This window comes from Epinephelus moara, chromosome 1 (assembly GCF_006386435.1).
Source record: "Epinephelus moara isolate mb chromosome 1, YSFRI_EMoa_1.0, whole genome shotgun sequence".
NCBI lineage: Eukaryota > Metazoa > Chordata > Actinopteri > Perciformes > Serranidae > Epinephelus > Epinephelus moara.
The window spans coordinates 48,817,607-48,831,572 of record NC_065506.1 but is presented as its reverse complement, the minus strand read 5'-3'; the positions used below and the strand labels follow the sequence as shown (position 1 = coordinate 48,831,572).

Here is a 13,966-nt window from a genome sequence, read left to right as displayed (position 1 = left end):
ATGTCGAAAAATGTCATAGTATAGCATGTCGAAAAATGTCATATTATAGCATGTCGAAAAATGTCATATTATAGCATGTTGAAAAATGTCATAGTATAGCATGTCGAAAAAAGTCATAGTATAGCATGTCGAAAAATTTCATAGTATAGTATGTCGAAAAATGTCATATTATAGTATGTCGAAAAAAGTCATAGTATAGCATGTCGAAAAGTCATAGTATAGCATGTCGACAAATTTCATAGTATAGTATGTCAAAAAATGTCATAAATAGTATGTCGAAAAATGTCATAGTATAGTATGTAAATAAACGTCATAGTATAACATGTCAAAAAAAAATCGTAGTAAAGTATGTTGATAAACATCATAGTATAGTATGTCAAAAAATGTCATAGTATAGCATGTCGAAAAAAGTCATACCATAGTATGTCGATAAATGTCATAGTATAGTCTGTCGATCAAATGTCATAGTATAGTATGTCGAAAAATGGCAAAGTATTGTATGTTAAAAAAAATGTCATAGTATAGTATGTTGAAAAATATTGTATTATAGCATGTTGATAAAAGTCATAGTATAGTATGTTGAAAAATGTCATAGTATAGTATGTCGAAAAAAGTCATACTATTGCATGTCGAAAAATGTCATATTATAGCATGTCACAAAATGTCAGCATAGTATGTCGAAAAATGTCAGTATAGTATGTCAAAAAATGTCATAGTATAGTCTGTCGATCAAATGTCATAGTATAGTATGTCGAAAAATGGCAAAGTATTGTATGTTAAAAAAAAAAGTCACAGTATAGCATGTCGAAAAAGGTCATAGTATAGTATGTTGAAAAATATTGTATTATAGCATGTTGATAAAAGTCATAGTATAGTATGTTGAAAAATGTCATAGTATAGTATGTCGAAAAAAGTCATACTATTGCATGTCGAAAAATGTCATATTATAGCATGTCACAAAATGTCAGCATAGTATGTCGAAAAATGTCAGTATAGTATGTCAAAAAATGTCATAGTATAGTACGTTAAAAAAAAGCCATAGTATAGTATGTTGAAAAAAGTCATATTATAGCATGTCGAAAAATGTCAAAGTATAGTATGTCGAAAAAAGTCATAGTGTAGCATGTCGAAAAAAGTCATAGGATAACATGTTGAAAAATGTCATAAAAAATGCCATAGTATAGCATGTCGAAAAAAGTCATAGTGTAGCATGTCGAAAAAAGTCATAGTGTAGCATGTGAAAAATGCCATAGTATAGCATGTCGAAAAATGTCAAAGTATAGCAGGTCGAAAAATGTCAAAGTATAGTATGTCGAAAAAAGTCATAGGATCACATGTTGAAAAATGTCATAAAAAATGTCATAGTATAGCATGTTAAAAAAAATGTCATAGTATAGCATGTCGAAAAATGTCATAGTATAGCAGGTCGAAAAATGTCAAAGTATAGTATGTCGAAAAAAGTCATAGTGTAACATGTCGAAAAAAGTCATAGTGTAGCATGTGAAAAATGTCATAAAAAATGTCATAGTATAGTATGTCGAAAAATTGTGCAACAAATGAGCCTAACAGAGACTTCACTTCCTCAGAAAGCTTAGAAGAAACAACATGGAGAGGATGCTGCTGGCGGCTTTCAACCAGGCAACCACTGAGAGCGTCCATACTGCAATTTGGTGTGGTGTAGAGGCTGCATGGCTACAGATAAAAAGGCTCTGCAAAGAGTCATCAAGTATGCAGAAATGATCACCAGCTGTTTTCATGTTATTTGTTGGAATGCATCACTTGAGTGTCACAAGTAATTTCCTTGTATTCCTATGAAATGACATTAAAGGCTTTCTATTCTACTTGATTCTGTTCTTATTATACTATTCCTAACAAAGTCATAAAAAAACACAGTATAATATGCCAAATGAGAAAAAANTCCTATGAAATGACATTAAAGGCTTTCTATTCTACTTGATTCTGTTCTTATTATACTATTCCTAACAAAGTCATAAAAAAACACAGTATAATATGCCAAATGAGAAAAAACAGAAGAGTATAGTATGTCAAAACATGTCTTATTATAATGTCCCAAATAAGTAATAAAAATGTAATATAGTATGTCAAAATGTCATAACAAAATTCACAGTATATGATGAAAAATGTCATAGTATAGTATGTCGAAAAACTGTCAAGAGCATAGTTTGCCGAGAGCTATTAAATATGTCATAGTATAGTATGCCAAAAACGTCTGAAAAATGCCATAGTATAGCATGTCAAAGAAAGTCATAGCATAGTATGTCGAAAAAATTCATAGTGTAGCATGTCGATTAAAAGCCATAGTATAGCATGTCCAAAAATGTCAAAGTATAGCATGTCCAAAAATATCACAGGGTAGAATGCCAAAAACATCGGCAAAAATGCTGTAGTATAGCGTGTCGAAAAATGTCATAGCATAGTATGCCAAAACAGTCATAAAATGTCATAGCATAGAATGCCAAAAATGTAGGAAAAATGCCATAGTATATAGCATGTCAAAAAAGTCATAGTATAGCATGTCCAAGAATGTCACAGGAAAGAATGCTAAAAATAAGGGGAAAAAAATGCCATAGTAAAGCATGTCGAAAAAAGTCATAGTATAGCATGTCAAAAAAAGTAGTAGTATAGCATGTCGAAACAAGTCATGGTATAGCATGTCGAACAAAGTAGTAGTATAGCATGTCGAAAAAAGGTCATAGTATAGCATGTCGAAAAAGGTCATGGTATATAGTACTATAGTATAGTATAGTATAGTAGTGGTAGTATAGTATGTCAAAAAAGTCATAGTATAGCATGTCGAAAAATGTCATGGTATACAGTAGTATAGTATAGTATAGTAGTAGTAGTATAGTATGTCAAAAAAGTCAGTATAGCATGTCGAAAAATGTCATATTATAGCATGTCGAAAAATTTCATGGTATAGCATGTCGAAAAAAGTCATGGTATATAGTAGTATAGTATAGTATAGCATAGTATAGTATAGTATAGTCTAGTAGTGGTAGTATAGCATGTCGAAAAATGTCATATTATAGCATGTCGAAAAAGGTTATAGTACAGTATGTCGAAAATGTCATAGTATGGCATGTCGAAAAAAGTCATAGTATAGTATGTTGAAAAAAGTCACAGTATTGTATGTCAAAAAAAGTAATAATATAGCATGTCGAAAAAAAGTCATGGTATAGCATGTCGAAAAAAGTAGTAGTATAGCATGTCGAAAAAAGGTCATAGTATAGCATGTTGAAAAAGGTCATAGTATAGCATGTCGAAAAAGGTCATAGTATAGCATGTCGAAAAAGGTCATGGTATATAGTAGTATAGTATAGTATAGTAGTGGTAGTATAGTATGTTAAAAAAGTCATAGAATAGCATGTCGAAAAATGTCATGGTATACAGTAGTATAGTAAAGTATAGTAGTGGTAGTATAGTATGTCAAAAAAGTCATAGTATAGCATGTCGAAAAATTTCATGGTATAGCATGTCGAAACAAGTCATGGTATAGCATGTCGAATAAGGTCATGGTATATAATAGTATAGTATAGTATAGTAGTGGTAGTATAGTATGTCAAAAAAAAGTGATAATATAGCATGTCGAAAAAACTCATAGTATAGCATGTCGAAAAAGGTCATAGTACAGTATGTCGAAAAATGTCATATTATAGCATGTCGAAAAAAGATATGGTATAGCATGTCGAAAAAAGTCATGGTATAGTATAGTATAGTATAGTATAGTATAGTAGTGGTAGTATAGTATGTCGAAAAATGTCATATTATAGCATGTTGAAAAAGGTTATAGTACAGTATGTCGAAAATGTCATAGTATGGCATGTTGAAAAAAGTCATAGTATAGTATGTCGAAAAAAGTCATAGTACAGTATGTCGAAAATGTCATAGTATGGCACGTCGAAAAATTCCATAGTATAGCATGTCGAAAAATTTCATGGTATAGCATGGCAAAAAATGTCATAGTACAGCATGTCGAAAAAAGTCATGGTATAGCATGGCAAAAAAAGTAGTAGTATAGCATGTCGAAACAAGTCATGGTATAGCATGTCGAACAAAGTAGTAGTATAGCATGTCGAAAAAAGGTCATAGTATAGCATGTCGAAAAAGGTCATGGTATATAGTACTATAGTATAGTATAGTATAGTAGTGGTAGTATAGTATGTCAAAAAAGTCATAGTATAGCATGTCGAAAAATGTCATGGTATACAGTAGTATAGTATAGTATAGTAGTAGTAGTATAGTATGTCAAAAAAGTCAGTATAGCATGTCGAAAAATGTCATATTATAGCATGTCGAAAAATTTCATGGTATAGCATGTCGAAAAAAGTCATGGTATATAGTAGTATAGTATAGTATAGCATAGTATAGTATAGTATAGTCTAGTAGTGGTAGTATAGCATGTCGAAAAATGTCATATTATAGCATGTCGAAAAAGGTTATAGTACAGTATGTCGAAAATGTCATAGTATGGCATGTCGAAAAAAGTCATAGTATAGTATGTTGAAAAAAGTCACAGTATTGTATGTCAAAAAAAGTAATAATATAGCATGTCGAAAAAAAGTCATGGTATAGCATGTCGAAAAAAGTAGTAGTATAGCATGTCGAAAAAAGGTCATAGTATAGCATGTTGAAAAAGGTCATAGTATAGCATGTCGAAAAAGGTCATAGTATAGCATGTCGAAAAAGGTCATGGTATATAGTAGTATAGTATAGTATAGTAGTGGTAGTATAGTATGTTAAAAAAGTCATAGAATAGCATGTCGAAAAATGTCATGGTATACAGTAGTATAGTAAAGTATAGTAGTGGTAGTATAGTATGTCAAAAAAGTCATAGTATAGCATGTCGAAAAATTTCATGGTATAGCATGTCGAAACAAGTCATGGTATAGCATGTCGAATAAGGTCATGGTATATAATAGTATAGTATAGTATAGTAGTGGTAGTATAGTATGTCAAAAAAAAGTGATAATATAGCATGTCGAAAAAACTCATAGTATAGCATGTCGAAAAAGGTCATAGTACAGTATGTCGAAAAATGTCATATTATAGCATGTCGAAAAAGGTCATGGTATAGTATGTCGAAAAATGTGATAATATAGCATGTCGAAAAAAGTGATAATATAGCATGTCGAAAAAAGTCATGGTACAGCATGTCGAAAAAAGTCATAGTATAGCATGTCGAAAAAGGTCATGGTATATAGTAGTACAGTATAGTATAGTATAGTATAGTATAGTAGTGGTAGTATAGTGTGTCAAAAAAAGTGATAGTATAGTATGTCGAAAAATGTCACAGTATAGTTTGTCGAAAAAAGTCAAAGGGTATTATGCCAAAAAAAGTCACAAAAAATGTCTTGGTATAGTATGCCAAAAACATTGTACAAAATTTCATAGTATAGCATGTCAAAAAATATAGTGTAGCATGTCGACAAATGTCATAGTATATTATGCCAAAAAAGTTATAAAAAAATACCATAGTATATATCAAAAATTCTCATAGCAAAACATTTCAAAAATTATCATAAAAAATGTCATAGTATAGAAATGCACTGTAATTTTACTGTATTTTCTTATTATATCTTTATTCATGTACTTGTATAATTTTCCCTGCACCAGCTTAAAGGTCTCAGACGACGGTGACAAGATTTTGTGCACAGAACAATGTTGTTATATTTTAGAAGTGAATCAAATATGTTTTCATGAAAAATGTTAGCGTAAAAGTAACCAAAGCTGTCGGATAAATGTGACTTAAAAGTCCAAGATTTGAATTGTGTTGATGAAGAAGTAAAAAATTACAAGGGAACGGAAATACTCCAGTACAGTAGTTGAGTAAGAGTACTTAGTTACTGTGTGCTGGCAGGTGAAGTGTCTCCAGCCTGAACGTGACATTTGAGCAGTTTGCAGCTGTAGATTACAGAGTCAGAGCCGCCCTGCAGCTCAGATGGCTTACGGATGTCTCGCCAATGGCCATTACATAAGCCTCATAAAGCCTCTGCCAACACATCACCGCTGTGGCTTTATCTGATTGGTGGACAACATGAAACAGCACAAAGACTGAATAAATAAAAAGCCTGCGGGGGGAGACAGGAGGGGGGCGGAGTGGGGGTGGACTGATCTGAGTGGATCTACATTCCTCTCTGTCTGTGTGATGCTATCTGACAGCCACATATGAGCATCACATGACGTGTGTGACGGAGGACGACAAGTAGAGCATGTTCAGGTCCACATGAGAAATGTGACCACACACACACACACACACACACACACACTGAGGCTGCAGCCCACACGTGGCAGCAGGAGAAGGACCTCGTTCCATTCACAGGCTATAAATAGAGCTGTAAGCCCCGGAGCAGCCCACCGAGGCCCCGCCCACTGCTCACAGCCACACACAGACACAAACACACACACACACTTGAACAACATAGATAAACATCTGTACAATGTTAATACATCCCAACACAACACCAGTTGTAATAAATCTCCTCTTTATAAAATGTTTCCTGGGACGACACTCGCGATTATTTTCATTATTGACTCAAATGTAAACTGATTTTTTTGTGTGTATTATATATTCGTCTATGAAATATAAGACAGAAATATAAGTCTTCACTTGTCTTGTTTTGTTGGACCAACAGTCGACAACACAGAGAGGTGTTTCTGTTATTTTGTCCACCTCATTTATATCAATAAACACAGGTACAATAACAGAAACATCTCTGTATAATGCAGTACAGGCAATAAGGTACTCATATCATATAGTTAAATAAAAGTATTAATACCACAGTAAAACCCTGCATTCACTTGAGTTAAAGCACCAAAGTATTACAGTAACATGTACCAGTACGTCCTAACTGTACTTGAGTAAATGTACCCAGTAACATTCCTCCACTGACACCACAGACGACCTCGTCCACAGTGACGGTTCAGTTAAACACAAACTGAACACTGTTTCCTTCAGGATGGTTTTACTGCAGAACTGTTTGGATCAGACTGCTTTGGTTTAAGCTCAGCGTACCTAATAAACTGGAAACTGAGAGTAACCATAGCCTGTGTAAAATAATGGACATGGCCACAGTGACGTCACCCACTGGTTTGCGGACTCAGCTTTGAGGCCTCGAGTTGGCATCTCAGCCATCGCCATCTTGGATTTGTGGAGCCAGAAGTGACCATATTTGGATGAGAGGGTGGAAATAACCGCATCATGAGCTGCTAGCTCAGTCAGCACGGTGCATTTACAACTATAGGTAACTGTGATAATGCTAATGCTAATTTTGTTAGCAGAAAAAAACATAAATGTAACAGGTGAGTTATAAAAATTCAGCCTTGCACAGTTGTCATTAATGTTGAAGATAGCTACAGAGACCTAAACTGTTTTGTACCAGGCTGTTGTTTTTTGTTTGTTTTTTTACATTTTAACATGGGGGTCTGTGGGGACTGACTCACTCTTGGAGCCAGCCCCAAGTGGCCATTCAAAGAACTGCAGTTTTTGGCACTTTAGTGTACATCAAAGAAAAGCAGAAACTCAACACATTTAGGAGCTGGAACCAGACAGTGTTTTAGTGGGGTTTTTTTTAAATGACTAAAATCACTGATCAACTATCATGACAATAGCGGCTAAGCCTAAACTAACTAACTGAAGCGCTTGCCTGACATAACTGACTGCTGCTCATCAGGTGAAACAAAGAGTCCACTTCTTCTTCTTCATTGATACATAATTTATTTGTCTGCTGTCTTCCACCATTACATTGAGCAGTGTGCACCTGACTTGCCAACACCTGTCCCCCTGTGAATGGCTCCTAGCTACACTGACAGACACCCATGACAAAACAGTGACCCCTACAGGACTATTGCTTGTGCTGTACTGTTCCGGGTCATATTAGAAGGGTTATAATTCATATTTTTATATTAACATGTGTAATCACATAATTACTTGTACGTGACAGGAGTCGCTCATAGTGACACACTCAGTTTTAAAACCTGACTGCAATTTAGCGTCTTTCAGCTTGTTGTTTTTTTGTTCTTTTTTAACATCCCACCACTTCACTGTTTTGGTTGAGTCTCTTGGCTCTCATCGTCAGTGTTGTTTCCAGCAAACAAGCTGCCTCACACTACCAGACAGACACATGTAGAGACCAGCTGGTGAACACAGTGAAGCATTCAGCAGCTACAGACAGATATCTCCCTACGGTTTGGTGGAGACCAAAAACAGAGCTATCAGAGAGACAATTCATTAGTGACTGACACAAACACAAAGACTCCTAATTAATCATCATGATACGATACGATACGATATGATGCGATACTGGATGTAGAAATAAATTTGACGTCAAAAAATTTCTGATTTTATGAACTATTATAAATGGTCATTTTAACAGTTAATAAGACAAACGGGACTAAGAGACAACTTCTTTTTTAGATTCAATAGTGCATAAAACCTACACACAAAAGTTTAAATTTATTATTCTCATTATTAATTTATGGAACTGTTTAGAGACACATTTGACTTTGCATAACTTTAAATTAGTAGTTAATGAGTTACTCATGAGAATATGCTCAGTAAAAAGGATAGGTATGATGAGGTTACACCTTTTCACTCTTTGTTTTTTGGTTTTCCTTTTGTTTTTGTTTTTTATTTAAATGTCTTGATGTTATTTATTCTGTATTATGTGCATTTCTCTCAGAAAATTCTTAAGGACAGGAATAAAATGACCACTAACTAACTAGTCTGAGTGGGCGGAAGTTCCCTGCATAGATCAGCCTCTCATTGGGCGGAACGAGCCACCCACTGAAGTCCCACCCTACCACCTCCGGTTGTCATAGTCGACAAACGTCCTTTACTAACTTTTGCGGTGTTTGATCTTGCGGGGATGTAGCCATTTTTCTGCCATGGTTCGCGTCCTGTAGGCGATATTTTTGTGGGCGTGTTACACCAAAACCTGTTTCCCCCCGGCAATATTTTTGCAAGCGCACCGTTGCTGTGGCACCGCCCAGAACAATTGTGATTGGTTGAAAGAAATAAAAAAAGCCAGGGCGTTTTTTTCTCCAATCTTAAAGTGAGAGTCGGCGCAGCCAGACCTTTCTTTTCTTGAGAAAGGTCTGGTGAGCGAGACTACTAACTAACTAACTAACTAACAAACACTTGGCATCATTTGTTTCTGGGACATTCGGTGTGTTTCTGTGTCTTTCTTCTTTTTCAGAAGTATTTATTTCTTTATCTTCTCTCATAAAAGTGCGTGTTCACATATTTGTTTGCTTTTATCAGCTATAATATCACTACATTAAAAATTCTAATATATGTGTCACATTGGCAGAAATGGAAGAACAACTGACGTCTTGTTTCTGTACCTTTAAACATTCTCGTCCCATCTCACACATATAAACACAGCCTGTGTGTGAACTAAAGACATTTCTCACTCTTCACGAGCAGTTTGACTTTATTTCTCTAAATATCTGCACTAACGTTGATATTTACAGCCTCTGACTGCCAATATCGCTGGACTTCACTGCCATGTTTTGCTGCCTGTGTCGATTTATTCTCAATTACTGGAGCCTAAAAAACATCCAATTTGTTAGTTACGGTGGCGGATGACTTGAATATTTTATATTACTCACGGACCGCGGCATGTATGTGTGTTAAATCTGACATTACTGGGACAGATCTGAAGCCACCTACGCTGCAGCGCCTCACGTGTGGTCCGGCTCAGTTTAACAGATGTTCATGTTACATTTACTGTAGTGTGCGTCAGAGCAGAAAGAGACTGTGAAAATGTTCAGTATGATGTTGTTAAAGGAAACAGCTGACCTCATCATGTCGAGACTGTAAACATCAGTGGTGGGAGAATTATTTAGATCCTTTACTGCAGTAAAAGTACTGATACCACACAGTGAATAAACTACACTAAGAGTTAAAGTCCTGCATTCAAAACTGTACTTAAAGTTAAGGTATGTATGTAGCAGTAAACTGTTCCCTGCTGACAGTGTTTTATTCTCTGATGTTTTTGGATTCATATCACTGCTGCATTAATGTGTCATTTTCCTGCTGCAGATGTTTCAGGTTGAGCTCATTTTGACTCCTTTACATCCTGTTGGGTAGGTTAATCTACAGCAATGCATCATATTCTATACGATCATCATATGTCTGTAGCGTGTCTGTCCTGTGAGAAACACTCATCGCTAAAGAGTCAGAAAAACAGCCTGTTTTCAGCTCTGTGGTGACGACTGCCAGCTGATCCAAGAGGGTTTTTAAGAGTTTATTTAGGTTAAGAACATCAACACATCTGGAGAGAGGAAGGGGATGAAAAACTGTGCTGGTTGACAGGAAGTGACCACCGTGAGACGGTGTATCATCTCTAGTCAACAACTCTCTGTGCTTCTGATCTGTAACGTCGACAGGAAGTGACCACCATGAGACGGTGTATCATCTCTAGTCAACAACTCTCTGTGCTTCTGTTTTGATTTGCAGCTTTTCAGACTTATTTTGTGGCTGAATATAATTTGTAGCTTCTTAAAATCTGAATGAGGATAGTGATAGTGAGATACCGGAGCACCTGCTGCAGCAAGCCAACACACCGTCTGCGGTCATTTTGACTTGACCAGCGGACTTCACTACAAGCTGATTGGCTGTTGAAACAGGTGACGTGGTTTAAAACCAGCCACCAGCCATTTGACCAGCTGAGTGTCAGGTGACACCATCAGCCGACTTGAATCGAGCTCAGACCGGCCAGTTCACACCGCTGAGAACTTTCCTCTGCACCGTTCTAAAACGGTTTCATCTCGTCATGAATCTTTGGTCTGAACTGGGCTTAAAGGGAATGAGAGATGATGCTCTGACTGGCTGAAATCAAGTTACGCCTGAAACATGCCTATGATTAATTAGGGAACTAAATACAACCCCTTTGTCCCTATTCCTTACTTTGTGCCCAGATTATGCACCATTTAACTGGCAAAGTGTAGTTGAACGCGCCCTTAATGCACTTTAAACCATGAGCTATAGATTGTTAAAACAGGGCCAAACATGGCGACCTCAGACGATCAATCAACGGGACTGAGTAGTGGAAAATGTGAATACATTTCTAAAACACATTTAGTTTTGCTTTTTTGTTGTTGTTGTTTCACTGGATAATAATTTAATTTGCTGAAATGATTCTCACTGCTGTTTGTTCTAATCTGCCCTTCGAGCCACATGGATGCAGTGAAGTGCGTCTGTTCGCTCCTGATAGAGTCATGAAAGCTGTAAATCACAGACAAGTGTATTAAATGACCTTCACATGTTTTCCTGTGATTGTCAAACACACTGTACTTTTCTACGAGACAAACTCCACCCATCTGGCATCAAAGCCTGAGACGAGTGACGACAGCTGGACACAGCTCTGTAACGTTTGTGTATTCATCTTGTTTGAAGCTGCTGCAGTAATACTTCATGTGTGTGACGTTACTGGAGGTCGTACAAAGTCCAGGAGGAACTGACGCATGAAGGAATAAATTAGTGCATGAACACAAATCACATTAAAGTTTAGCACCTGTTTATGTTAGAATAAAAACATTCACGGCTCATTAAACACACTTCTGACTCCACTGTCTCTGAGATTAATGTTTCATTTTATTCATTTTGTGAACTCACAATAAATACTATCATAATGAATCACTGTAACATTTAACACTGGATTTTACATTTTGGTTTATTCTGATCTTTTAATTACATACAATATAATCATAATTTGTCAGCGCTGGAGCGATAAAATCTTGGGTCTATTTCCATCACTCTCCCTGCTGTTTAAACACTCCCATCAACCTTTAACAAGATGATGATGTGTATTATTAAAATAGGAACTTAAAATCAAACTATTTGCATCATAAAATTTTTGCTGAGGCTGAAAAGTATCACAGCCACCAAAGAAGAAATCAACTGTTTGACAAATTTGAAGATTCAAAAATTGATCTATTTTATTAAAGAACGTAATATTAGAAAAGTTCTTGAATGTCAGTGACCGCTAAGATTTAAAGAAACAACAATTCTCACAGTTTACATACAGACACAACCCCACTTTATCCTGTTAAAACAATCCTCACAACTTTAATTTTTATTAAAAACCCTTTTGATTCTTTTGATCTGTGGAGCCTTACAGACTGAAGGAATATGAATAACTTTCAGGGGAATCAAGCAATGGACATATAATTTGAGGTCGCCAACAAACTGGTTTAATACACCCGAAGATCTTCTATAAAAACATGAAGTGCTTGGCAACCAGACCAGGCCTCTAATTGAGACAGGGTTTTTAATTTAAGTTTTATGGTAGTTATACTGAAGCATAGTTAAAGACACATTTCGTTATTTTGAGAGGACAGATTTGTTTTTGTCCTCAAACTGCAGGAAAATATCAGTTTAACAAATCCATTCTCACAAATCAAGTTTTGTTAAAGTTAAATTTGGCTCGTCATATCAGTCGCTGGTAAATAGACGCACGCAGCTCATTATTTTTCAACTAGCTCCACGTTGTCAGTCCTAACCCCTGCCACACACATAGAATAGCACCGAGCACCAGGGCTGTGAATGCCTACCAAACCTTATACACTGTACGGAGACTGATGCACATGATGTGGAACCAAAGTTCACAACTGTGAGCTCCACATGGAAACTTTTAGCCGTACACCGTTAGCAACATGTGATGAGGTTAGCCTAACAAGCGCACTGGCTGTCAGTCACACTATGGAGAGCACACAAGGTCACCTGAACACAAGTGGAGAGCGAAGACATAGCGCTGTCCTCACCAGTGTCTAACATGCATCTCCAGCTGACCACATGTTCAGATTTTGTTCCTGCCTACGTCACGCCAGACGGTGAAAGGGACCCGTCACAGTTATTATGTCCACACTCTTGCTAGCTGCTCATTAGCATGCTAGTCACGTTAGAGATTGTGTTGGTACAACTGGTCAGCAGAGTCCAACTTGTCTTAAAATGGGCACTTTACAACATCCTGCTCTGATGACACAGTCCTTGCAGGAACACTTCATTAGCCATTACACAAAAGACACGTGGTCAAATGTGTCCCGGAGCAAGTGATTTTTTTGTGATTGGATCACAACGTGTCTCTGCAGTCGTGAACACTCGTATTTAGGGCCGTCCACTTGTGATCAGATCACTTAGGATGCATGTTATCACCAAGTATAAACAGGCTCTTAGAGGCCTGAATGTGATGAAGGTGTTCTGTGAGTACAGAGATAACTGTGTAAGAAAAGGAGCCTGTAAGTGTGTAATCACCGGTAACATTTCCATCTTACAAAACTATTTTATCTTAGAAAAGATCCTGACTGTTTTCAGTCAGACCTCTGATGTTCCTAACTGCTGTTTATCAGACATGTGGACACAATCTACTCCACGGATCAGGACAGGAAAAGGTCAGACTCAAGTATTTCTAAGGTGTTTACCCCATGTTTGGATTCTGAAGGACCCCCATTATTCTCTGGATACGGTCCACTGCGACGCTCTCCTGGAAACTGCTGAGACCTGCAGAGAGAAGAGGGAGGGAGATCTGTCATGGCAACGTGAGGAGGAGGAGGAGGAGGAGGAGGAGGAGGAGGAGGAGGAGGAGGCAAATGGCCCAGCCGCCCTGACTCTATTCACATCCACAGTTATGACCTCTGCTGTGACGTCATCAGCTCTGTTCTCTAAAGCCTGGACGATACCGAACCGAACCAAGAGCATCCCAACTAGGCTACTTAAGGAGGTCTTTCCTTTAGTTAACACTCATATATTAGATATGATCAATATATCCTTATTAACAGGCTATGTACCACAGTCTTTTAAGGTAGCTGTAATTAAACCTCTACTAAAAAAGCCCACCCTGGATCCAGAGGTGTTAGCCAACTATAGACCAATATCTAATCTTCCCTTTATGTCAAAGATCCTTGAGAAAGTAGTCGCAGACCAGCTGTGTGATTTTCTCCATGA

At 36.8% G+C, this 13,966-nt stretch overlaps 1 protein-coding gene across 5 annotated transcripts in view; it reads right to left on the bottom strand.

Annotated features, from left to right (window-relative positions):
• The window catches only part of LOC126388604 (circadian-associated transcriptional repressor-like), a 30,964-nt gene that overhangs the window by 7,074 nt on the left and 9,924 nt on the right, over positions 1 to 13,966 (bottom strand). For all 5 annotated transcript variants that reach the window (XM_050041842.1, XM_050042149.1, XM_050042067.1 and 2 more), the window contains exon 4: positions 13,444 to 13,522. In XM_050041842.1, coding sequence (XP_049897799.1) covers positions 13,444 to 13,522 — 79 coding nt within the window. The remainder of the gene's footprint in view (positions 1 to 13,443; positions 13,523 to 13,966) is intronic.